Genomic DNA, 24910 nt, shown 5'->3' on the forward strand with positions numbered 1-24910 from the left:
GTTTTGGGGTAGAACCTTTGAGCAGCCTTCACATCCTTTTTGTTGCTACAGCTGCAACTCTTGTAACTGCACCAGTGGATGTGCTGAAGGGATCCAAGGGCCTCCTAAATGGTGAGGAAGCTGCCAGACAGAAGATAGTGGCTCCCTGCAATTTACCTGCAAAGGGTACTGTAACTGCTACACATTGTACACAGACTGGCAGGTACACAATGTGTCTGCCTACACTAAACAAATTCTATTTTCAGGAAGACACCACCAAACCTTGCCATGCTGCATTATCTACAACATTTTATGGACTATTCAGAATAATTTACAAAATACAATTATGAGTTTTGGTTTGCTCCTTTTTTCTCAGGTGTACACCGGGAAATATAGGGCAGGGCTGACACTAAGTGAGCACAGTCAACTCTACTGTCAAGCTTGTCTGGAGTAACCAGAGTGGAGACAAAGACAGAAAACAGGGCTTTTACTAAAGACAGGCAAAAGGATCAACCAGCTGATTTGGGAGAAGCAGCAACAATCACTTGGTTGGTCCTGCACCACAGGCAAAGGAGCTGCTGAGTTGGTGCAACTGGAGCTGGAACAAATGCAGAGTCACACAGTACTGTCAAAGTACTGTACATCTCTGGCTGTGCAAATTCTGTAAACAGCCAGCAATTACCCTGCCAGCTTCGCAGCTGCCAGATTTACAGGTAACAGCTTTGCATGGAGACAAACCCTGACAGGAAGGCACAAGCCTACACTGTCATGTGGGTTTTGTTATTTCCTAGGGTTTCTTGCCCCTAGGAAAGGATAATTTCTGATTTAATAAATGCACTCTAAATGCAGAGTGGTATCTTGGTTAAAACTGACAAGGAATGATTTGTGAAACTGGGAGCTTTGAGCTGAGAAACTTTTTTAAAAAAAGTCTTCTTTTCAGTGGATAACTGCTTAGCACTTTCTAGAAAGCCCTTATAAGGGATTCTTAAAATATCAAGGCATGAGTCGCCTTTGAAAACTGTTTCCCTTTATATCTGTGATGTCTCATACTGAAATCTTTAAAATATATGCCCCTCTAGAAATAATTCTGGCTAATGTTTTCATTGTTTCCTTCCACTCAGTATTTCTTACTGAATAGGTCTGCATAAAACCAGGATATTTAATCCATATGCCTTTCATTTTTTGTTTCTTCTCTGTTCCCAGATTTCTGATTTCCATTAAAATACTCCATAATTTATAAACATCTTTGATGTGGAGAGAAACTGAAGGAACAGATGAAATGAGAAAGAATTATTCACCCATGTCTCAAAAGCAAGTAACCCCAGTAAACAAGGACATCAGTGATGAGCAACCTTGTTTCTACAATTACCTAATACCCAAGCAAAAGCAACTTGTTTGGCAGAAATTTTAAGGTGTGAGCTGTTTGTTTCAACTAGCAGTTTAAACTGTATGAAGACTACCATTCCAAGTATCAGGTGGAACCCTATAGATATTTTTCTCTATGCGTGAAGAAATTGTTAAGAATTCAAAGTAACATTAATAACTCTGTTCCCATGATGAAATTACGGTGTGAGCAGTGTCTGACACTGCAGCTGCTCTGTAGCAGCTCTCCAAGTGTATTCCTTAGCCCCACTATAAATACATCCCCCTCATTTCTCAGGGGTAAGCCACCAAAAGTTACCTCATAATTCTGTGGGCTAGAAGTATGCACCTTAGCAACTGCTTTTGAGCAGCTGCATACTCAAGCTTACCCCTGCTTGACCTTCAGTAACTTGTTCATGCATCAACAATCTGATTTTCTAAAGCTAATCCTGGCAAAAAGGGAATGTTACACAGAGCAGTATTTCAGAGGAGCGTGCTCCATCTTTTGGCTCATGCAGGCCACACAGCCCTTTATCAAAGCATTCTGAGAGCTGTAAGCAGCAAACCTTTCCCAGCACGTGACTGAATCAGTCACATGTCCAAATTGTGACCACAGATTACTCCATTTCAGTCATGTGAACAAAGCCATAATTGCCTAACAGAAGAAGAGCTGCATGAAAAATAAATTAGTGAAGAGCAGACTGTCAGAAAAACCCCATCTCACATGATATTCACATTTTGCATGCATCAGAGATACCTCTGAGAACAATGTCCCCAGGAACCTACCCACACCCATATAAATTACTCTATCAAACAGAATACAGCCTGATGTTTAAGCATCATTCTTTTACAACAGGCAAATCCCTCCCTCTCCCTGAGAAACAGTAACGGTTTTTGGACACTTATGGATGTGGCTCGAACAAGGCAAAGATTGAGAGAAAAGGAGCTCAAATAATTTTTATTCTGAGATCTTTGGTAGTGATGCTGGCACTTGGGAGTAGTTAGTAAAGATAAGCACTTGGCACTGAAAGTCCTCTTCAGTACTGACCTAGAACTTAAGCAGCCTACTTGTAGATTCAAAAACTCAAAGCATTTTTCTCCCCTCCCTTCTGTGAGGAGGCTACAAGGAGTTATTAAGAGAATGGCAATTATATGTCTGTTCATGTGGAAATCACACGTTGATGGATCTCAGTCTTCCAGATCCATTCTGTAGGAAAGCAACCCCTTGCTTTTACAAGAGAGCCCAAGAATAGGCAGGCTCCTGTGGTTAGATAAGGGACAGGCGGCCGGAAGATCTCGGACTGTAACGGTGAGGAGGAGAGCAAGCCCCATCCCCCTCTCGAGATAAGCTACCCCTGAAAGGAATGTGGACCCTCTACTAACATGTGCCAGTACTTTTCCACTCCAACTACTAACCCAGGAGGTGTGGCAATATCCTGTTTGACGTAGTAGTAGATAAGAAGTATAAAACCTGAACCTTTTACTTAATAAACGTCTTTTGTAACCGTCTGCCATATTGGTACCATGCGTCTGTTACAAGACCCGACCCACTCATGAAAGTAAAGTGGAAGTCGTGCTGTAGGCCTAGATACCAGAGCCTCCACTGTGGCAGAAAACAGCGAACTGCTACAAGTGGTGCCGTAAACCCGGGAACGATTACCTCGGAGGACGGGAGCTACGCTTTGGAAAGGCACAGCGGGTAGGAGTCGGCCGGTCCGAACTCCTGAGGAGGAGAAGGAAAAGGGGGGACGCCCCCAGGACCCCGCGGGAGAAACATGGACCCCGTGAAAGTGGTCGTGAGTAAATTAGCAATCCACTCAGGAATTGCATGGGACAAAAAAGATTTATTTCTTGCTATTGCAAGGTTAACGGATCTAGGCGCGATTTCACGCCCTATAGACATATTAAATTCAGAGGGGTGGGAGAAATATACAGTTGCCCTGGCGGAAGATACAAAAGCCACCGGCAGCGGAAAAGTTTTAAAAGCATGGGGAAAAGTTGAAAAAGTGTTGCGAAAAGCAATGGAAGAACAGGAGGCTTGGAACGCTGCAAAAACGTGTTTATTCACGGCTAAGCAGCCGGGGAGAGGGGACCGAGGGGGCGCAGGACCCTCCGGAGAAGCCCCGGAAGAGAAGGGGGGGGGGCGCAGTGCAGCAGAGACCCCAGGGGAAAAGCGGGAGCCAGACGCCTCATCCCCCTCCAAAAATACATGCATAAAAGCCGCGGAGCACGCGGAAAACCCCCGGGTCCCCCCGCGAGAGACCCCAGATCCGAACACCCCCGAAAAAACCGCGGCTTCCCCGAAAATCCCTCCTTGCCGCGACCAGGGTCCGAGCGGCGGCGCGGCGCTAGGACCGGCGGCGGCGCCGCCCGCGCGGAGCGGCGGCTCCCCGGCACGGTCCGAAACGGCAGCCTCTCCGGGCGCGGAGACGCAGCGCGGCCGCGCGGAGGAATGTGCGCGGTCTGTCTGGGAAGAACTCGCGCGGCAGGCGAGAGACGCAGAGAGATTGGCTATCGCCGCGGAGGGCATACACCCCCCGCCATATGGCCAATATGGCGCCGACGGTCCGGCGCGGGGGCGGGGCGACCAATCGCCGCTACCCCCCCCGCCATGTGGCCAAGATGGCGCCGGCCACGTGGAGCGCGAGCGGGGAAGGGCGCCACGTGGCGATGCGAACCCGGAAGTGCAAAACCCCGCGACCGAGCATGCGTGGGGGGTCGGAGGAATTCCGGAGCCACCGACCTACATGGCGCATGCGCGGGAGAGCGGGGGGGGGCGAACACGCGGACAAGGTCCCTTACCAATGTCATCTACCAAGGGTAGGGGCGAGCAAAAAGGGGAAACGTGGGACAACCCCCCGCGCAAGGCGCCAGCGTCACCCCCGGTCGGAGGGGGGGGGCCGGGCGCGGGAGGCGGAATGGAGTCAAAGCAGAGGGAACATCCGAGCCCACCCGCCGAAGGCGGAACGGGGGCGGAGTCCGGGGAAAAAGCATAGCAAACCGGAAGTTTACCACCAGTTCACTTCCGATACGGAAGGAAGCTACAACTCCACGACGAGCTCTACAGAGAGCTCCGAGTCCGATTCGGAAACGGAGATAACAGATTTTATAAAGTTTCCAGCGAAACCGAGCAAAGCTTTTAACAATGTAAGGGAACAAATTCAGGGCAAATTAACCGATTGGGGGAAGATAAAATTAGCCTGTGCAGAGTGGGAACCTGCGGCTGCAATACATGCGTTCCCGGTACGGGTTTCTGGCAACCGGCAGAACCAGAGACGGACTTATACCCCACTGAGTACGAAAGAAGTGCAGATTGTGGTGAAAGCGGTGCAGGAAAAAGGAATTAATTCACCCTTGGTGTCCACACTGATCGATGGTCTTTTTAGCAATGATGATATGCTGCCTTTTGATATCTCACAAATAACCCGTATGTTTTTTGATGGAGCAGGATTAATTGTATTTCAGCAGGAGTGGTCCAATTCATGCACAGCTGCCCTAGCTCAAGCCTCAGGACAGGGACAGCCTCTGCATGGCTCTACTCTGTCCAGGCTGCTTGGCAAACATGACGATGTGGCCACGCCCCAAAACCAAGCTGCACACCTCACAGCAGAGGAGGTGAAAGCAACAACCAGGGCAGCTAGGGAGGCAATAAGGGCAGCTTCCCGGGTTGTGGACAAGTCCACGCCATGGTCAACGATCAAACAGGGGGAAAGTGAGAGTTTTACACATTTTGTGGACCGATTACAGGCTGCAATTGATTCATCCACCCTGCCTGCAGCTGCAAGGGGACCGGTGGTGACAGACTGTTTAAAGCAACAGTGTAATACTGTAACCAAGGAAATTTTACGGTCTCTGCCTGCAGGAGCCAGCTTAGCTGACATGATCAAACATGTGGTAAAGGAAGAACACCTAATACCCATGCAGGCAGCGGTTCATACCCTAACAAATGCAATGGCTTGTCTGAAATGTGGCCAAACAGGTCATGTAGCAGCAAGCTGTCCCCAGCCAGCACAGCAGCCAGTGGCAGCAGCCCCGACCCAGCAGCGTCAGAGACCCACCTGCTGGAATTGTGGCAAAAGGGGACACCTGGCCAAGGAGTGCAGATCCAGGCCTCAGGGAAACGGAAGGGGGAGGGGGCGTGCGGGCCATATTCAGCCTCCTCCCACTGCGAGATGGCCCAGCCTTCCCAATACCCAGTGGGGCAGGGGACCTTCATACCCCATATATATACAGGAACCAGTCACTGTCTCATCCCCACCAGTCATTCAGTGGCAGAACAATGCACCATCATCAGCAGCCAACATGCACCTCTCACCACCACAAATTGCTCCAGTGTCACAGGGTCAACAGGGGACAAACCAGAGCGGAACCCCTGGGTGGCCTTGGTCATGAAAGTGGGGAGGGAACCCTTGAGGGTGTGGGGGACGTGTCAGCTCTATGGCAGCCAGGACCCTCACGTTTTAGGGCTTCAGTTTTTGGCAGACACTGGATCAGACTGCACCATTTTTCCTCAATCACACTGGCCCAGACATTGGCAAATTAAAGAAGTCCCTCCTGTGAACGGGGTGGGGGGACAATCCAGGGCATGGAAAAGCACCCAATTGGTGGCGATAACACTCCACACAAAAAAGGGGCCAGAACAAACAGTTGCCATTTACCCTTACATTTTACAGGATTCTCCACCCTTAATAGGAAGGGATGTCCTGGCTATGCTCGGAGTCAGGATTACAAATTTATAATGAGGGCCACTGCCTTACACCCTTTGCTGCCGATCAAATTGACCTGGAAATCATCAGACCCTGTATGGGTTGAGCAGTGGCCCCTATGTGAGCCTCGCTTGGCAGCTTTAATAGAACTGGTTGAGAGGGAACTGCAAAAGGATCATATAGAAACCACTGTGAGTCCTTGGAACACGCCCGTTTTTCCTGTTCCCAAAAGGTCAGGAGAGGGCTATCGCTTAGTCCATGACCTGAGAGAAGTGAATAAAACAATCCGACCCATAGGTCCAGTTCAGACACTGTTGCCCATGAACTCAGCTGTTCCTGAAGGACAGCCATGTGCAGTATTGGACATTAAAGACTGTTTCTTTTCAATACCTTTGCATCCTGAGGATAGGGAACGATTTGCCTTCTCCGTGGTTTTCCCGAATGGCAATCGTCCCAGCCTGCGTTTCCAGTGGAAAGTACTACCTCAAGGTATGGTCGACAGCCCAACCATCTGCCAGATCACCGTGGACAAAGCACTGATGCCAGTCCGACACTCCTATCCTGCTGCCACCATCATCCAGTACATGGACGACATTCTGGTCTCAGCACCATCAGCGAGCCAAGTGGATCATCTGGTATCCAGGATCACAGAGACCCTCCAGGCCAACGGCTTCGAGATCGCGAGCGCGAAGATCAAGAAAGGACCCTGTGTCACCTTCCTAGGAGTGGGAATCACAAGCTCCTACGTGACACCTCCTAAGGTGAAAGTCCACCGAGATGTTAAGACGCTCCACGACGTGCAACGCCTGGTAGGATCACTGCAGTGGCTTCGCAACATCGTCCTGGTTCCTCCTGAGATCATGGACCCTCTGTACGACCTCCTGAAAGGAAAGCACCCCTGGGAACCCAAGGAGCTGACACCACAAGCAGCGAGCTCCCTCGACTTCATCGAACAGCAGATGTCCACTGGCACACTTGCCAGATGGAACCCAGCGATGCCCCTGGACTTATATGTGCATTTTACACAAAAGGGGGGAGTGGGAGCACTGGCCCAAGGACCTTCTGAAAAGGCCCGACCGATTCAATGGGTGGTCCTTGGAAGGCCTGCTCGTGCATTTTCCCCAGCAGTAGAATGCATCGCTAACCTCATCATGAAAGGCAGGAAACTCGCCTTGAAACACCTAGGAACTGAGCCAGCGAGAATCCACCTTCCTTTTCGCAAGCAACCGACCATAGAATCAACCACAATCTCGGAGCATCTAGCCCTTGCTCTCGTCGGATTTGGAGGAGAAATCTCCTACTCCACCAGACCACCCTGGACTCAGCTGCTGACCATAGTCGACATAGACCTGCCACCAAAGGTTATGGACAGACCACAGCCAGGACCAACAGCTTTCACAGACGCTTCCTCCACTACTTCTACGGCGACAGCAGTGTGGCAGGTAGGAGAGCAGTGGCATTGCATCAAAGCATGTGACCCCACACTGTCAGTGCAGCAGCTGGAAGCTACAGCAGTAACCCTGGCCTGTGGACTTTTCCAAGAGGAACACCTTAACATTGTAACAGACTCTATATTCGTGGCAAGGCTCTGCCTAGCCATGGCAGGACCAGGTGTGTCAACATCAGCAGCAGCCCTAATGCTAGAAGAGGCACTCTCTTCACGAAAGGGCACTGTATCAATCATTCACGTCAATAGCCACAACCCAATCAAAGGGTACTTTCAGATTGGCAACGACAAAGCAGATGCTGCAGCGAAAGGGGTCTGGACACTGCAGGAAGCCCGTCAACTGCACGAATCCCTCCACATTGGACCCAAAGCACTAGCGAAGAGATGTGGAATCACAACAGCGGATGCCAAACATGTAGTGGCTACCTGCCCTCACTGCCAGAAATCACCCCTGTGGACTAGTGGAGTCAACCCAAGAGGTCTTAAGCCCTCAGAAATCTGGCAGTCGGACTTCACCTTGTGTCAGCTGCTGAAGCCTCGAGCATGGCTTGCAGTAACAGTGGACACGTTCAGTGGAACGATTGTAGCCACCCAGCATCCCAAGACCAACTCCAAAGCCACAATCCAGCACTGGTTGACAGCTATGGCATGGCTTGGTATCCCCAAACAGATCAAAACAGATAATGGTTCCAATTTTATTTCTAAACCAGTGCAGGAATTCGCCTCCAAATGGAGGATCACATTAGTGCAAGGTATCCCATATAACAGTACTGGGCAGGCTATAGTCGAGCGGGCAAATCAAACCCTGAAAACTAAGATAGAGGTGTTGGCAAAAGCAGAAGGCTTTAACAATTCCATTCCCTCAGGAGAACAGGCACGCATACTGGCAACCGCACTGATAGCATTAAATCAATTCCCCAGAGGAAGTGAAGCAAATAATCCCATTCAAAAACACTGGGCCTCCAGAGCACTAGAGGAGGGCCCGCAGGTTGTAATTAAAAATGAGCTGGGTGAATGGGAACGGGGCTGGAGATTAATGCTTACAGGGCGAGGGTATGCAGCTGTCAAAAGGGATGGGAAAATCAGGTGGTGTCCTATTAAATCAATTAAACCTGATCTCCACAGTGAGCAGGATGAGACTAATGAAAACTGTGAGTTTCTGTTTACAGGACATGCTGGTGGGGCGACCACGTAACGCGTACACGCCTCTCCCAGAGGAACGAGACGCACCACCAAGCCGTCAGAAAGCACCAGAGAAACCCACGCGGGCGAGATCCAAGCACCAACGATATGCCTGTGTGATTTTGTTGCTGGGGTTTGTCGCCAGAGGACAAGCCAGCTCAGATTTCTACCCACACCAGCCATTCAGGTGGGTCATGAGACATCTTACCAGTGGTAAGGTGCTCAGAGACATCACCACACCAAACAGTCCATCCTTCGTGCTTCGTATTATCGATTTGTTTCCAGGACAACCAAAGGTAGACCCTCATTCTCCATTTTCATCACACACATACCTATCCTATTGGTGCCCAGCTTCAAACGCAGGAAAAAGCTATTGTAATAACCCCGGCTGGGGATATTGCGGACATTGGGGATGTGAGACCATTGTAACAGACGCCAGGCCGTCAGGGCCTGGGTGGGACCCACAAAAACCTGACAAATTCCTGCAATTCACCTGGGCACCCGCAGGTTGTAAAACACCTCTCTCTGTACACGGGAATTCCTATCGATATAGCTACAAGATTCCAAAAATCCGAAAATGCATATACTATAACATGACAGTTTTGCAACCCACTCATCCTAGCTGGACGGTGGGCAAGACCTGGACAGTGGTCCTTCAAGGGTCAAAAAAGTGGGTGAATGTGCAAATTACCAAGTCTCAACCCTCAGAACCCAGAGCTGTGGGGCCCAACAAGATAATTAAAAGCACACAGACAAAGAGAAATATGACCTACCCTAGGGCTGCACCTACGGGTGTCAGCAGAACCCCAACTAGTGATGCAGAAGCCTTTCAGATGGACAAATTAGCTAGGTCAGATCCCGATCCAATCTTTCGTATGTTAGAAGCTACCTTTCTATCCCTGAATGAATCTAACCCTAACCTAACCAATTCCTGTTGGCTTTGTTATGAAGTCCAACCACCTTTTTATGAAGGAGTTGCTTTAAACACCCCATTCAGTTACTCAGCCGCTGATGCACCCCAGCAGTGCCGATGGGATACACCTCGCAGAGGCATCACCCTAAGCCAGGTCTCAGGCCGAGGCAAATGCTTTGGTAATGCAACCCTGGCTGAGCGAAAAGGGAATGTCTGTACCAGAGTTGTAAAGCCTAACAGAAAGAATAACAAGTGGGTAATACCTGCTGCATCGGCAATGTGGGTTTGTCAAAGGTCTGGAGTAAGTCCGTGTGTATCTCTTCCCAAGTTTGATGATTCTAACGATTTCTGTGTCCAAGTTCTGATTGTTCCTAGAGTCCTGTACCACTCAGAGGAAGAAATGTACAGCCTTCTCGAAGAATCCAACAGGCTCCACAAAAGAGAGATATTGACAGGTGTTACCATCGCAATGCTACTCGGCTTAGGAGCAGCCGGCACAGCGACAGGTGTCTCAGCCCTGGCAACACAACACCAGGGTCTGTCTCAACTGCTGAACAAGATAGTTTCATTTGTCAAAGCTCGCCTAGATCAGACTAACATTCTGTTCATAGGCCAACATGAGATGCTGTGAATTTAAAATTGCCAGTCACAAGATTTCCAAACTTGCCTGGCAAAAATTTACTCAAGTTTCTAAACTCCTTTTTCCCTTATTAAGTCCTAACCTTCTACCTCATTTAGTGCCTATATCTATATATATATGCGTATAACTACCTCGTTCTTTTGTGAGAGAGGGGGGGGAGATGTGGTTAGATAAGGGACAGGCGGCCGGAAGATCTCGGACTGTAACGGTGAGGAGGAGAGCAAGCCCCATCCCCCTCTCGAGATAAGCTACCCCTGAAAGGAATGTGGACCCTCTACTAACATGTGCCAGTACTTTTCCACTCCAACTACTAACCCAGGAGGTGTGGCAATATCCTGTTTGACGTAGTAGTAGATAAGAAGTATAAAACCTGAACCTTTTACTTAATAAACGTCTTTTGTAACCGTCTGCCATATTGGTACCATGCGTCTGTTACAAGACCCGACCCACTCATGAAAGTAAAGTGGAAGTCGTGCTGTAGGCCTAGATACCAGAGCCTCCACTGTGGCAGAAAACAGCGAACTGCTACAGGCTCCTTTCTCATGTTATTCTCCTATGGCTACTCTTTGGCAATGAATTCTAGTTTAGAACACCTATATGCTCTTATTTTTCTTGGAATTAATCTTGGGCTCTCTGAAGTAGTAGCTAACTTTCTCCTGAGTTTAAAGAAATTAGGTTCTTCCTGGTGCCTTGGCTGGAGGAAAAGAAGCACAATTTCATTTGCTTAACTATTCTCCCATGTCTCAAATATTTTCATAGGCAAAGGAAATAGATGTTAATACTTGGTACTATAGCTAGTATGCCCATAGGCTCTTTTCAGCCAGTTTTATGTACAACAGGATGGTCACAAAGTCTATTTAAAGAAGGTAACTCTCATAATCTACAAAAGCTTTAACTGTCTAAATACTTATTTAATCCCTTCCTTGTAGCAGCAGATTAATAGTGACAATGGTGCGGTTCTTTTAACTTTTTATTCTGTTTTCATGGTTAAACAGCACTGCTATTATCATATGATTATAGTACAGTCATTATAAAGCTCACCATTCAAGCGCTAAGGGAACAGCTTAGGAAAGGTTTAATGTTCATTTAAAATGTGTTGCTGCTGTTCCTACCCATGTTTTATGGATTAACTTATTTTTTACTTATACTTGTGTTCTCAACACAAGTAGGGCACAGAATTGGAACTTGAAATTTGTATTTCATAACGTGATGCTCACATACATCCAAAAGGGATTAAGTATTAACTGAAAGAAAATACAAACCCCACAATTTTTCCACTTGCTCCAAAATGGCTACATTTTTCCCATCTTACCGTATTTCTGTCATTGTCTTTAGTAGTCAGGAAAGTTAGCAGCATAGTAACTCTTGATTATAAGGTGGAGAGAGAGATATATTTAGGTATAAATACATAAACCCACTAAAAAAACCAAAAAGACAGTCCTGGATATCTTTGTGAAGAAATGTGTCAATAGTGTCAACTCAGACTTATCACCCAAAGAAATGCTAATGCACTTTGCAAAAAAAGTCTGGGGTGGTGGTGCAGAAATCAAACACACAATTACCTTTGAATCAGCATCCCAACACTGGTGCATCAGTTCTGCAAAACTTCTGGGACAACTGCTTGGAATGGTTAACCTCTAATGGAAAGAAAATGTACCAGTTACTGCATGCATCGCCCTTTAAGCTGCTACTAAGGAATTTCCTATGAGACCAACATAATTCAAAGAATTAAAGCACACTCTCTCTTTTAAACACAATATAAAATTGTGGAGACATATTAGAAAGAAAAATCAAAATTACTAACACTAGCAAGAAGCACAAATAATTTTTAATAGACCTGTAAGAAAGTAATGTATTAAATTCACAAAAGGAGTTCCTTAGGAAAGCTCAGAGAGAAGAAGCAAAACCAAGACAAACAGCTTTTAATACTAAAATATAATCACTTGTGGAGGTTACTGCATAGTATTTTAAGATGCTTGTCAGATAAGCATAAAGGACAGCCTGCCTTAATTCCTTTCTCCCACATAAATGATCTAGCTGTACAATACTATAATCACTTTTGACACACAAATAGCTGAAATATAGATTACATTAAGTGAGTTAAAAAGAGTTAAGTGAAGCTCTACATGACACAAGAGACGTTTCATGAGCCCGTGGTCAGAAGGATTAATGAGGACATGCAGATCTCAGAAAGCACTCACAGAGCACAGTGAACTCATAAATATTTCCTAATGACTGAAGACAAGGAGTTGCTGGTTATAGCCAGGACCACTGACTACAGAGAATTAGTTTGAAGCTAGTTTGGTTTCATTTGCTGAGAGTTTTAAATTAGAAGATTTTTACATTAACAGCCTGCCTGCAGAAGGGAAAGCCTAAAAGCAAATCCTTTCTCACATACACAGATACTGAAGCCTCTCCACTGACTGCATATGCTTCCAACATAACATACTGAAGGAGATCCCTCTGCTCTCACTAAAGCTGTTAACTGACTTCAGATGTTTCATATATAGAAATAAATTTTAAAATGTTAAATAGAAAACCAGTTTCTCAGTGAAAATGAGTCCAAATATAAGAGGGGTCAAGCTGGAAAAAGGGTTCTTGGCCTCTAAGAGGCGAGAACCAGGTATTACATTCCTGTTCCGACTAACCAGCCAGGAACACCCTTTCATACGCCCTACTACTGCCATTTCAGAAGCAAAGAAGAGCAAGTTATGTCACTCTGTACCATTACGTTACTGCAGCATGACCTGCAAAGCCTTACAAGACGCAGCAGCCAAAAGTAAGAGTCAAAAAATTCTGCTCCAAAAGCATTTGAACCCTGCAAGAACTGGAAACATGAGATACAGAGGCAGGGCACTGCATAAGTCTGATTATTAATGTCATAACTTAACATGCAAGGGTTTCAGTGGAAGAAATACACAGAAATTTGTACAATGCATAAATAAGTTGTACTGGTGCCTGATTTCTAATTGAGTCATTAGCCTAAAAATACACTGGCTAGTCTTGCTACAGTATTGTCTGTAACCCTTACTGTTCCAGGAAGTAGATAATCAGTTGCAATCACCACTTGTGTCACTTCCAAAGAATGTCGCCTATATAATATGTAATATAGAGGTAGCAGGTTCCAAATGTCATGTTATAATAAAGAGATGTTTCTCAGTGGCAATTTATAATAAGATCATGCCTAGCATAACCTGAACTCTCATGCTTTGCTTTTCTTAAAAAAAAAAAAAAGGCTTAAAAAAATCTCTACCAGAATAAAAATAACACTGTGAAATTATACATAGTATCAAAGGAGATCCATACAGAAACATTAGAATCTAGTCCATTTGCTGGCCTCAGGCTTCACAAAGGGCCTTTTTCACCTTATGCAATTATGCTTTGGCCTCAGTCCCTCACTGATTTTAACAAAAGACTTGCAGTCCAAAAAACAGAGGAGTGGCTCAGCAGTGATCCAATCCTGTTATGGACTGGAACCATGCAACCTCACTGATATCAACAGACTGAACTGAGAGCAGAACCTGACTCTAACACTTGTTTTGGGACACGGAAAACTAAGAAGAAAAGAAGCACAAGCTGACTTTTACAAGGCTTATGCTGGACACGTTACCCATGTCATGGCCAGAAAAAATTAAAAGTATGCAATGCCCTCTAAGCTCCCTCACAGCCCTCTAAGGAAAATTGGTAGCAACAGGCTAGTGGTACTTGACAAGCAAAGAGCTGGCTCTGAGAATGCCACCCCTTAGGTTTCTTCAGTCATGATTAAAATAGTCACATCCACATTTTGTTCATACTGTATTTTACACAATTCCTTGTTCTGGAAAACTGTAGAGAAATGTGTGTTGTACTCTCTGACATATTTCAGCACGTGACCGCATCTCTTTACAACATTCCCAATGCCACTCGGTACCCCTTACATAAAACTGCATGTGGTAGGCACAAGAACCAAATACTGTAGATGGAAGGCTTTATGGTTCCTCCTTCAAAATGATGTGTGAGGCTTTTCCTAAACTAGGAGAAAGAGTGTCTTTGTGCCCCCTGCTCTGATAAAGCAGTAGAAGACCACATTCACAATCTTCACACTGTTAGTGTAGCATTTCCAACTAATTGGTATATCACAGTGTCACTCACTGGAATTAATCCAGTCCTCAAAAAGAAGAAAAAAGAGAGAGGGAAAAAACACCAACAAAAAACATTAAACTAAGAGGAGGAAACCTAACTCCTCTGTATAACTCTGAAGCATTTTGAGAAACAGTTTATGTAGAATAATAGAAATCTGTATTGTACAGCCAGTGCCTTGCCATTGTAATGTTTCCCAAGCTTCCGCTGTGTCTAGATAGAGGAGGTTTCATCTTTGTGGAGGATTTCCATGCTTGTCTGTGTGTGGTACAGTCACAACTTTAAATGTTTTTTAAATGTAGTTACTGTCTTTGATATCAAGGGACTATGTGTTCAGATATACGCTCACATGTCCAACTAACTGAAAGCCTCAATTTGTGAGAAGAAGAAAAGCGAGGCTGGGGACACTGTACAAACGGTGTTTACACCACTGAAGTGCTTTTGAAATGGAAAGACTCTGCATGAGGAGGCTTGCAGCTATGCCACAGCCTTGCCGATACCAGTGAGGAGCTCATCTTCAATGTCGTGTTGAACGTAGGTGGCAAAACTGTAATTTCTCTCTTTTTTTAAAACTATTTTTTCTTCTTTTATTTTTGAAATTTTCATCTAAGCGGCAGTTTCTTGTACTATAGTGACTCCTGCTGGGAGAGTTAAGTTGAAGTAGCTGAAGGTCTCTTACAGATATATCAACTCCCGGCCAGTAAAAAGATGTCCTAAACGCAGGAGATGGAGTTAAACTGTTCCCCTACCTTGGACGCAATGGCTTCTTTCATCACTAAGAACAAACCCCTAGGTTTTACAATTGAGACTGAGAAACTAGTACAGTACTTGTACAATTTTTGATCTACAGCATCACGACGTGAAGCTGCAACAATTAGATGTAAAGGGTCCATTCATGAGGAATAACATCACTTTGACCCTTTGTGTTAGCTCCTACTGCTAATCTTTCCATACGCGTGAACTTACTTTCAATTTGAAGAAGATGAAAAAGTCTTTTGCAAAACCCCAATACTGTTTTCTGATCTATGTACCTGAATGTAGAAACGTAGTCTTACCTCGTTTTTTTCCACTACAAGCCAAGCTACTTGTAATCCTTCCAAGCCTTTAAAGGGGACCTCCCTTGTTAGCATCTCCCAGAGAACCTGGAAGAGAAAAAAAGAAAAGCATTTTTATTTCTGTACTTTGTATTTTAAATACATTATTAAACCTTGATACAGCACTATTCTGTATCCAATTACCAGGCAACCAGTTTTCATTTGCAGGAACTTGGACCAGTGTTTGTGTGCAAGATCCTCTCACAAAATTAATTTGAATGTTTCTGCTTTTTCCTCTACAGAAAAGCCAAGATGAAAAACTGGGTTGCTTTTTTACTACCTTTGTATGCTATAAAGTTCACATTTGGCAACTGGCACTTGGAAAGACAATGAACTCTTCCTCTCCTTCTCAGCTCCAACTAGACATATCTTTGCTTTGCAGTAATTTTTCATTTAAAAATATTTCCATGCAGTTGTGACCAGTGAATATGATCCAAAAGGTATTTTGCTCCTATGATATGCCTATAAAAATATAAATTTTCAATAAAAACTGTAATTGTTTATCTCCAAGTATGCGATCACATTAAAATAAGCAATATACAGCACATAAAAAATTACTCTGTTCTTGACAGATGTAATGTCCTTAGATTACAAATATCTCTTCATTTTGCATGCTTTTAGCCTTTTGGTAACACAGTACCCAAGAGTCTAAGCTACTCTGTAGAAAAGAGTTTGGCATCATCAAAAGGGCTTCAAGTCAATGAATCCAACTTGTTTTTCTGCCATTGGACAACATACTGGAATTCAACCAAATTATTAGCACTTTGTACCTCCACTTGTATACGTCCCCTTTATTTTAAAGCAGAAGTTTCATATACACATCTTGTTGCAAATATCTACAAACCTTTTCTTCTGCTCATATATCAAATATAACAACAACACCAAATCTTTAATGCACGATTTGCCAAAATGCGTTAAGACCCTTATGCAAGTCTCTATATCCTCACTGTTTGGGTTAGTGCCCAGGTTTATTCCAGCTGCATCATTTTCAACAGACAGCTATGAAAATAATGAGAAAGCAAATGCAACAATACTGGCAGATGGAGGTCAAGCAAAAAAAATGCACTGAAGCAGAATTGGGTCTTTAATCAAGTGAACAGGGTACTCCAACAATAGATCTATTTGAATAATTCTGCTTGAGTCAGAAGACTGATTTACTAGTAAAGGTAAGGGTATCTTGGAAAAATAAGAACAGTTTTTCTGAGAATAAGAAATATATGGTGAGAACTATCACAGACATATTCAATTATCCTGTTAGCCTCAGTCTAATCCTTTCAGAAGGAAAAAAAGGCACCTCAGTTTTAACTCGAATTATCACCTCTCTCCTGGTAGAGAAGGAAATTTAATTGTGAGAGAAAGAAAAAATGCACCAGCCCCATGTACTTCAGACAAAAAAACAGTGTATAAAACAGTCAGTTTAAAACGAAGGTCCTTGGACCAAGTCAAACATGCAGTTGAGCAGCCTTGGAGAACAACCTCATCTGTTGGGACTGTACCATGAAACTACAGAGGAAAAAACTCAAGTCTGCACATCAGATAGGGCAGTATCTAAATAACCTTTGAAGTAAAGAACATAATGAAATACATGTTAAATGTCTTCAAGAGCCTTGAGCTGGAAAACAACTGCTGTGCTACCTTTCTTTCAGAAGACTGCAAATTTTAAGAGCTGTCTTTTTTCATTCATGCACATATGCTTGTGCAGAACATTTTGCACTGAATTCCTTTATCATGACACCTTCAGTGTTTATTTCTACTGCCCGAACAGATCACTGCCTCCCTAAACCAACAGTGCTAGCTAAAAACTCTTCCAAGACTGCACATAGTTGAAGAGAAAAACAGCCATTTGACCCAATAGGAAGGATTTTTCTTGATGCCTTTATTTTACTAGATAATAAAGTAAAAGATAAAAAAAGTAGGATGCTGGAAATCTTTGTATTTACTTTGCATATACTTTACAGATTTAGGAAATATTTTAACAACAATGTAATTTTCATATTCAGGCCAAATGTATAAAGAAAGCCTTTCCTTCTAATGATGACATGTCTCTATGTTCAGTTTTACAGAAGTTTCAACCCATTCTTATGGCCTAGCTACCCTGAATCATCAGCTAAGGTGAATGATTGCATCAGCAGTCTTAAAAAGCAGTGTCTGCATTCTCATTTGCCTCTTCCTCTCCTCAGGGTGATTCAGCAGCAGACCAGGACCTCAACATAACTTACCCCAGCCTCTTTATTGTGAGGTACACTCTGTTCATTTTCAGAACTGGCTCCCCAGCTCACTTCATATGGAAATCAATTTCTCTTTCCTTTATGGTGTATAATCTAAATTGAGACTGACACAGTTCACTTCCCCTCCCACCTGTGATGGTGAGGATCACCAGTCACATCATATCTTTGTGATGATGGACAGCAGGTGCTCACAGAGAAAACAGCCAAGCTAGAAACAGTGATGAAAACCAAAGCAAGGCCATTTAATTATAGTGATTTGTAAGCTGCAGCCTCTGAAGATGCTGGACTCATCTTTACATACAGAGGAACAGAGAGGAGAGATAAGTGTATGAGTGTTCTCCCTATACATGAACCTGAGAAAAAGAAATATGTGGTCTTCAGAAAAAGTTCACACACTTAGTTCTGTCAGCTCAGCTGTGCATTTCAATTCCCATCCTCTCAACTATGTGAAACAAAAGCCAAAGGAAAAATTAAACCCACAACACCTCTACCCCATCCCCTGTCCCCATACCAGTGTAAAGCCAACAAAGATTCAAAGTGGCATTTGGATAGGGGAACATCCAAGTAAGTAATCTGAAGAGAAGAAAACACTCTGAACACCTTCCCTAAAAAAAAAAAAGATGCTTTGTCTGGTGGAAAACTGTTGATAGACAATGGTCAGTATCCACAGCATAAGCATTAGCACTGCACTCACAGAGGTAGTACCCTTAGACATGAAAATTAGGTCCGTCTTCTCTGCATTGATCCAACTGCAGTTAAAGATCGCATCATTCTTTTCAAAAAGAGTAAGGGATAACCCCTGGAGCTGGCCAACATTCCCTCTATAAATAACATATGTTCTCATAACTAAAGCAGTGTTTGAACAGCTGCTACATTTAATGGCAGTCTCTATGCCACCAATAGCCAATTAATGGTTTTACTCGTTTGTTCTTGTAAGTGATAAAAAAAATTCAGCTACATCAGATAAGCTTTCTGCGATTAAACACATTTATATTGATACACAAACACACACTGGTGCACTACAAACAGTTCTACCAGGATAACATACTCTGAGCATATGTCTTCATGATTTCAAACAGCTTTTAGAGGGACACTGTCATTCCACATACACTTTCCTATCTGGCAGATAGCAAGGAATGACAGAGATGGCAAGGAATAATTCTTGAGCAACACCCAGTGACATAAAAGTCAGTTTCAGGGCTGATCACTTGTAACACTTGGTTTCAGTTGTTTGGAGTACAGACTTGGAAATGGATCAGAAAAGAGAACTACAGCATGGCTGAAGGAAAGTGTAAGATCTGTCTTTGTGTGATAATAAATTCTCCTGGAAATTTTAGCTTTAGCATTTCATGACAGTATTATAAATTACTGACTATGTATCTCAGAGAATACATAGGCCTGTTTAACCATCCACGAAGAACAGGACAAGCTAATCTAAACATTAGCTATAAACATGTATACAACTGTTCACAAAAAGGAAAATTCATTTCAGCTGAGAAGCAGCTCAGACATATAAGGCTGCAGAAAGACTTCAAAACTTCATGGAAAAAAGCTCTTGCACACTTAAGCAGAATATTTAAAATTGGTTTGTAGAAAGAAAAGAGTGTCAGATAAAAAAAAAATAGAAGAAAGGAAATTAAAGAAAACCATGGGGAAGATGACAAATATTGCAAATGAAATATCTATTCCTAGCATCTTACTAGTTTACATTTGAAAGGATTCTGTTCTTTGTTAAGAGGACTTTAACTGAAGTAAAGCAGATTTGTCTCTCTAGCACAAAAGCTGCTGGCAAGTGTTATGCTTCAAAAAGGGATTCTTTACATTTTGTTTTTATAGATGACAATAACTTAAAGAGACAAAAATACCCTTTCTCAGATTTCTTGTTTTCAGACCTCTACCTAATACTGGTAGTCATAACACTTATTATAGGGAGATTCCAACTTTCAATGTTATATTCAGGCCATTTCTTGCTGGTATAACCCCCTTATATCAGTTATTTCAGAAACAGAGAACTTGGGCCACTGCCATTCTTCACTTCTACACCCCCATCTCCTCTGAAAATGATGGTGTTACAAGACTAGAGATATAAAAAGATTAATTACTCCTCAGTGCTTATGAATTCATAATCTTCTACCCACAGTAGAACACATTAGTTCAAAAATAATAAACTAAAAAAATGTAGGTCATTACTAGACATTCTAAAGTAGCACTACACACCCATAACAATGTTAAAATACTCTGGTAACATTGAACTGTTTTCATAAGGAGGGTAGTCCAGATCTACCTCCAAGCACAGAACTATCAAAGGAATGTGACTTTTTGAATGAGGTAAAATAAACTTTGCATAACATACTGTTCCCAAGGCACTGTTAACACTTGACATGATAAGATATTAAACAATTTCTTACCTTCTCCCACTTTGAAAACATTACCTAAAGTAAATTCAAACTAGGATGACTATGTCAGCAGTTTGAACTATAATACCATGTTTGGAATTTTTCCTCTAACATTGTTGTTCTGTTTTGAAACTGGAATCTTTCCCTTCAGTGCATAATATGTGATTGCTTCCAGTAACAGTTTACATTAACATCTGCGTTTGTTAGCTTATGTTTTCTTACTCTTTGTGACCTAGTTCAGTTAAAGAAGCAAGGGTTTTGAATCTGACAATATAGGCTCCTTTCAAACTTTCATTGTTTAGTGATGTCACATCATGTCTTGAAAATTTTTCTCACCATAAACAACTGTTTGGCAAAAAAGTTTAAGTCACCCTCCACTGAGACATCAGCTTAGCTATGTATAGCCATAGCTTAAAACCACATCTATCTCCGCCCATTCCTCAAAGAGAAAGAGATAACACTTGACAAGTAGTGAAGAATTTCTCATTCTGCCACCCACTGTTGAATCCAAACAGAAAAATGGTTCATGCACCAATACACATGGAAACTACAGCCCCACTTCTTTCCTTTCCCAACAAGTACTCTTTACTGTCCTCTGCCAGAGAAAGGCTACGGGGTTAGGCACACAACTAGCCAGTAGGGCTATTTCTAGACTACTTCGTATTGCAGAGCAAAACTAAATTAGAGTTTAACTGTGGACAGAGTAAAGTAATTCACATTACTGAATCTGAATACCTGACATTCTTATGAACTGTAACTGATTTCCTCACCGTTCAGCAAAGCAATACTGGGCTTCTACATTTTCAGATGGGGTCTCTTCTCACTGATAGTGATAGCAGCATCCTTTAAACAACTGAGCATAGAGCAGTTGCTTTTTAATAAAAATAAGTGACACTCTATTTTGGGGAAAGTGGAATGCTAAAGATTTCATCCTGCTACACCCCTATTACAAGACAAGCTTTTTGTCCTTGGTTCCAGAAGAAAAATCCAAAAGCAGAGATTCCTGATGCAGGTTGTTCAGTAGCTCCTGAAGGCCTTTGGACATATGCTGAATAATTCTGGCAAAATATGCACTTCCTACACTAGCATGCTGCTAATCTAATCAAATGTTACTAAACATGCAAGATAGTATGTTCTTCCTATAACTTCCAAGCATATAACTACAAATTATGGGTCAGTCTTAAAAGGAAGTGAGGTGGTTTTTGTTGCTCTTGCACCGTGCAAATTCTGTCCCAATGCAGAGTGAGATGAGGCACTCACCACTCCGTACGAGTATGTGTCACATGTCTCAGACACTGGAAGACTTTGAATAACTTCCGGGGCCATCCACGGGAAAGTGCCCACTAATGACATGTGTGTCGTATGGGAGTGGAATCTTGAGGCACCAAAATCACAAATCTGTCAAAAAAAACCAAAAAATTAAACTGGTATGAAGAGTATTGACCTCTTCATCAGACACGGAAATTCCAGTCAAGCAGCAGCATCTCTCTACAAATAATTAAAGTGTTCATACCTTTAACACACCATCAGCAGCTATGACAACTGAAAAAGAAAAAAAACCAAAATATTACAAGAATGCTAAAAGCAAGCCAAATACATTTTTACAGCAAAATACTTCATTTCTCAGTAAGACAAGGTGAGCCAGCATCTGAATGTGCACACCTGTCCTGGTTTCTTTGAGAAGCTAACAGAACATCTGCTGAATACCTGCAAGCCTCTGAAGAAATGCAAAACCTTTCAGGCCTTACTGAGTTAAAAGACAGCAACATGGATGAACTTCATTTTCCCCAGTACACTTAGGTTTAACTCCGGAAGAGTCATTAATAGAAGGAGAAAACCTACAACAGAGGTGAGACCTACATATTTCTTTACTATTATCTCCCTGTGTGCATTAATAAAATCTGTGCCCCTCCTATCCCAGCACTAGTAGTAGAAATTTCATCTAAAAGGCAATATTCAGCAAATTTCAGAAAGTACTGTCTACTGCTAAGTACAGACTCCACACTGAATATGTATCACTCAAAAGCCTGAGTATCTGTCAAACCTCAAAAAAGGCCACAGTGAAGACATGATTTTCTGATAAGAAATAATAGGCCTTATCCCATCTATTGTGTCTGGTGTCTGCCAGCCTTTCCTGGTACTCCACCTTTCCAAATAGAAAAAAGAAGTGAGGAGTTCCCCAGCAGTATCTGAAAGCTTCATGAGCTTTCATGGCCAATCATGGCCAGCAAGATACAAGTTGAAAGAGCCCCCCACAGCACTCTAGATGATGCCAGGTTTATAATGAACTTCAGATAGGCTCAGGATGGGGAGCAGGGAACAGGATTTCTGTGCCTCAACAAGTGCAGCTTTGATAACAACCAAGGCATTACTTAGTTCTGCTTGTTCACAAAGCTCAGGCACAGATTTAAATACCACATTAACAGGTAACAGTAAAACAGAGCTTTTCAGTGTTTTGCTACTTTACCATTCCTGGACTTCAGGTCCCTGTGGATAACTTTGACTGGAGCTTCCATGTGTAAATAGTGCATTCCTACACAAAACAAAGGAATAATCTAGTTAGACAGGCTGAGCAGGGCCATCACAATCTGCAGTCATGATTCCTGGTCCCCACTAGTTGTACTCATTACGAGTTGCCATTCCTGTGTGCCATACTGACGTGCTGAAGGTGAAGCAAAGCCTCCCATAATCTACCTCGAGCAAAAAGCACTAAGCAAAGCTCACATATCTCTCAGAGCATCTATACGGATATGCTAATGGTTTTTAACATCGTATGTAGTTATTTTCTCTAACTATATAGTTAAGGAGGTATCTACACAATTAAGCCAGATATGAATTTAGTTTTTTTTTCATTAGTTTACACTAATTCTTGTGTGGTCAGTCACAGAGAACACAAAGGATGGAACAGCTTGTTCTACATTATTTTATGACGGATTTTAGTATCTTTGCTGAGAATAGGCCCTCAGCTTCCTTAAATGCCCCAAATCAAATCAAATGTAAGGTCAATTATGCATTTTACCTCATAATTACTCTACATCAGCAAAATTATTCTCTTGTGATTTAAAGGCACACCAGAACTGGCTCATAGAAGCCATTTTCACTCCAGAATATTTGGATTCATAACAAACAAGGAACATATTAAGAAGAACAGTGAATGGGTTTTGCTTTTTTTATTTATATATGTTTGATTTGTTTTAGTACCATCTAAATAAGGCAGACTAGGAAGGCTTTCCTGATTTTCTAAGGAAAGCTGTACATTTGTTACAGCAAAAGAAGTGGCATACACCACTCTTGCTTACCTTTAGCTATGTCAGTGGCCCAGGTCATGATATGATCCATATCCATTTCTTCACTTTTGTTACTATTAATGTAATCAAACAGTGAGCCAGCAGAAGCATACTCTGTTAAAAAACAGCAACAAACCAGATGTTTAAAAATATTGCACCTAACTTGAAAGACATAACAGAAACTCTGCCAGTTCCAGAAAGCAGTCAACCTCTGGCTTAATGACAAAGAATTTGGGTTCAACAGCCTAATATTATTACTAGTGTAGTAGGAGAGTTTATCTGATTATCCCAATGGAGACACAACCTACTACTAACAAAAAAAATGAGAAAACAAACGAAGAAGTGTAATCATACAGAAAAACAAGAATTAAAAGGCATTAGAAAGATCAGGCAAAGCAGTTCAAATACTAGAGTAAAAGGTTCTCCATGCTCCTTGTTCAGGACAAGCAGATGTTTTTTCTAATTTCCCTTAATTATACCTACAGAATCCCACAGCAGGATTCTGTGGGTACAAACAAGGGCATTTGAGGCCCACTGGTATTTGGAAGTGTGGCAGATGAAATCCAGTCTGACTGTCAGAGTTGTGGGGCTAAAGCAGGAATAACAAGTTAGTTAGGCATACACACGTTTAGGTGTGAAACTGGAGACAACTCAAATCTCTACAGTACCACTTTCATATAATCTAAAATTCTTACTTTTTTTAAACAGTGAATTTGCCACTCTTGCTTAGAAGAACGTTAACAGATGAGTTTGCTGTTATCAGATTCATCTTATTGCTTCCAACATCAGAGGATATTCACCACTGGTAAGCAGTAATGTGTATAAATGATGGGCCATAACAAAACGTAATTTTTCATTTTTTTTTTAAGTAAAGCCACATGCTAAATATATGTTCTGCTACAAAGAAAGGTTTTGCAAGTAGAAAGTTTCCTATTAAGCCATGGAGAAACAAAACAGCAGATCAAATAATCTGTTCATAAAAAAACGGAAGGCTGAAACTAGAATTCTAACCCTGAGATAAGCAGAACAGATTTCCTTGTTCTGCAGGTCATCTATAGCAATTTAAAGGTTGTAGCTCTTCTACTCAGTATTTATTAAGTAAGTTTTCATCTTTAGAATTCATTCACCTTTCACAAAAAACACAACAGAATGTTTGTAAGATGAAGCAGCTGATACATTTTCTTTTATCTGTTTGCAATGACAGGGCAGGCAGATGCCACCCAGTGCAGCCCAAGTAGCCCAAAGAGCAGGGGGATACAAGGAGCAACTTAAGCCTTTTGTGCCTCTCCCCCAAGGCTATTCAATGTACTTCTCAGGCAGAACTTAGAACCTATCTAGAAGATTCTCAAAATCTGCATATGATTTCAAAGCAGCCACGAAATAATTACCTTTAAGACTAGAACAAATGTGTCTGAATTTTTAAAATAATATTAATCAATGATTGATACATGATAGGGTAAATGCATACAAAAATTTCCATTGTTTGTAACTAAGGAAATCAAAAACACTGGGAGATTGCTGCATGGAGAAGGAAATTTAGACCAAACTGAATCTGCA

The 24910-nt window shown here is 42.7% G+C and overlaps 1 protein-coding gene across 5 annotated transcripts in view; it reads right to left on the minus strand.

The window, feature by feature from the left end:
• Positions 1-24910, minus strand: part of MAP3K20 (mitogen-activated protein kinase kinase kinase 20) — a 100532-nt gene that overhangs the window by 43758 nt on the left and 31864 nt on the right. For all 5 annotated transcript variants that reach the window (XR_010743999.1, XM_066322814.1, XM_066322813.1 and 2 more), the window contains exons 4-9: positions 23366-23467; positions 22534-22599; positions 21580-21608; positions 21327-21464; positions 15404-15490; positions 11792-11866 (exon numbers count right to left, since the gene is read on the minus strand). Coding sequence is in view for 4 of the 5 variants with exons in the window: in XM_066322814.1 (XP_066178911.1) it covers positions 11792-11866; positions 15404-15490; positions 21327-21464; positions 21580-21608; positions 22534-22599; positions 23366-23467 (497 nt within the window). In the remaining variant the exon portion in view is untranslated. The remainder of the gene's footprint in view (positions 1-11791; positions 11867-15403; positions 15491-21326; positions 21465-21579; positions 21609-22533; positions 22600-23365; positions 23468-24910) is intronic.

This window comes from Sylvia atricapilla, chromosome 7, assembly GCF_009819655.1.
Source record: "Sylvia atricapilla isolate bSylAtr1 chromosome 7, bSylAtr1.pri, whole genome shotgun sequence".
Lineage (NCBI taxonomy): Eukaryota > Metazoa > Chordata > Aves > Passeriformes > Sylviidae > Sylvia > Sylvia atricapilla.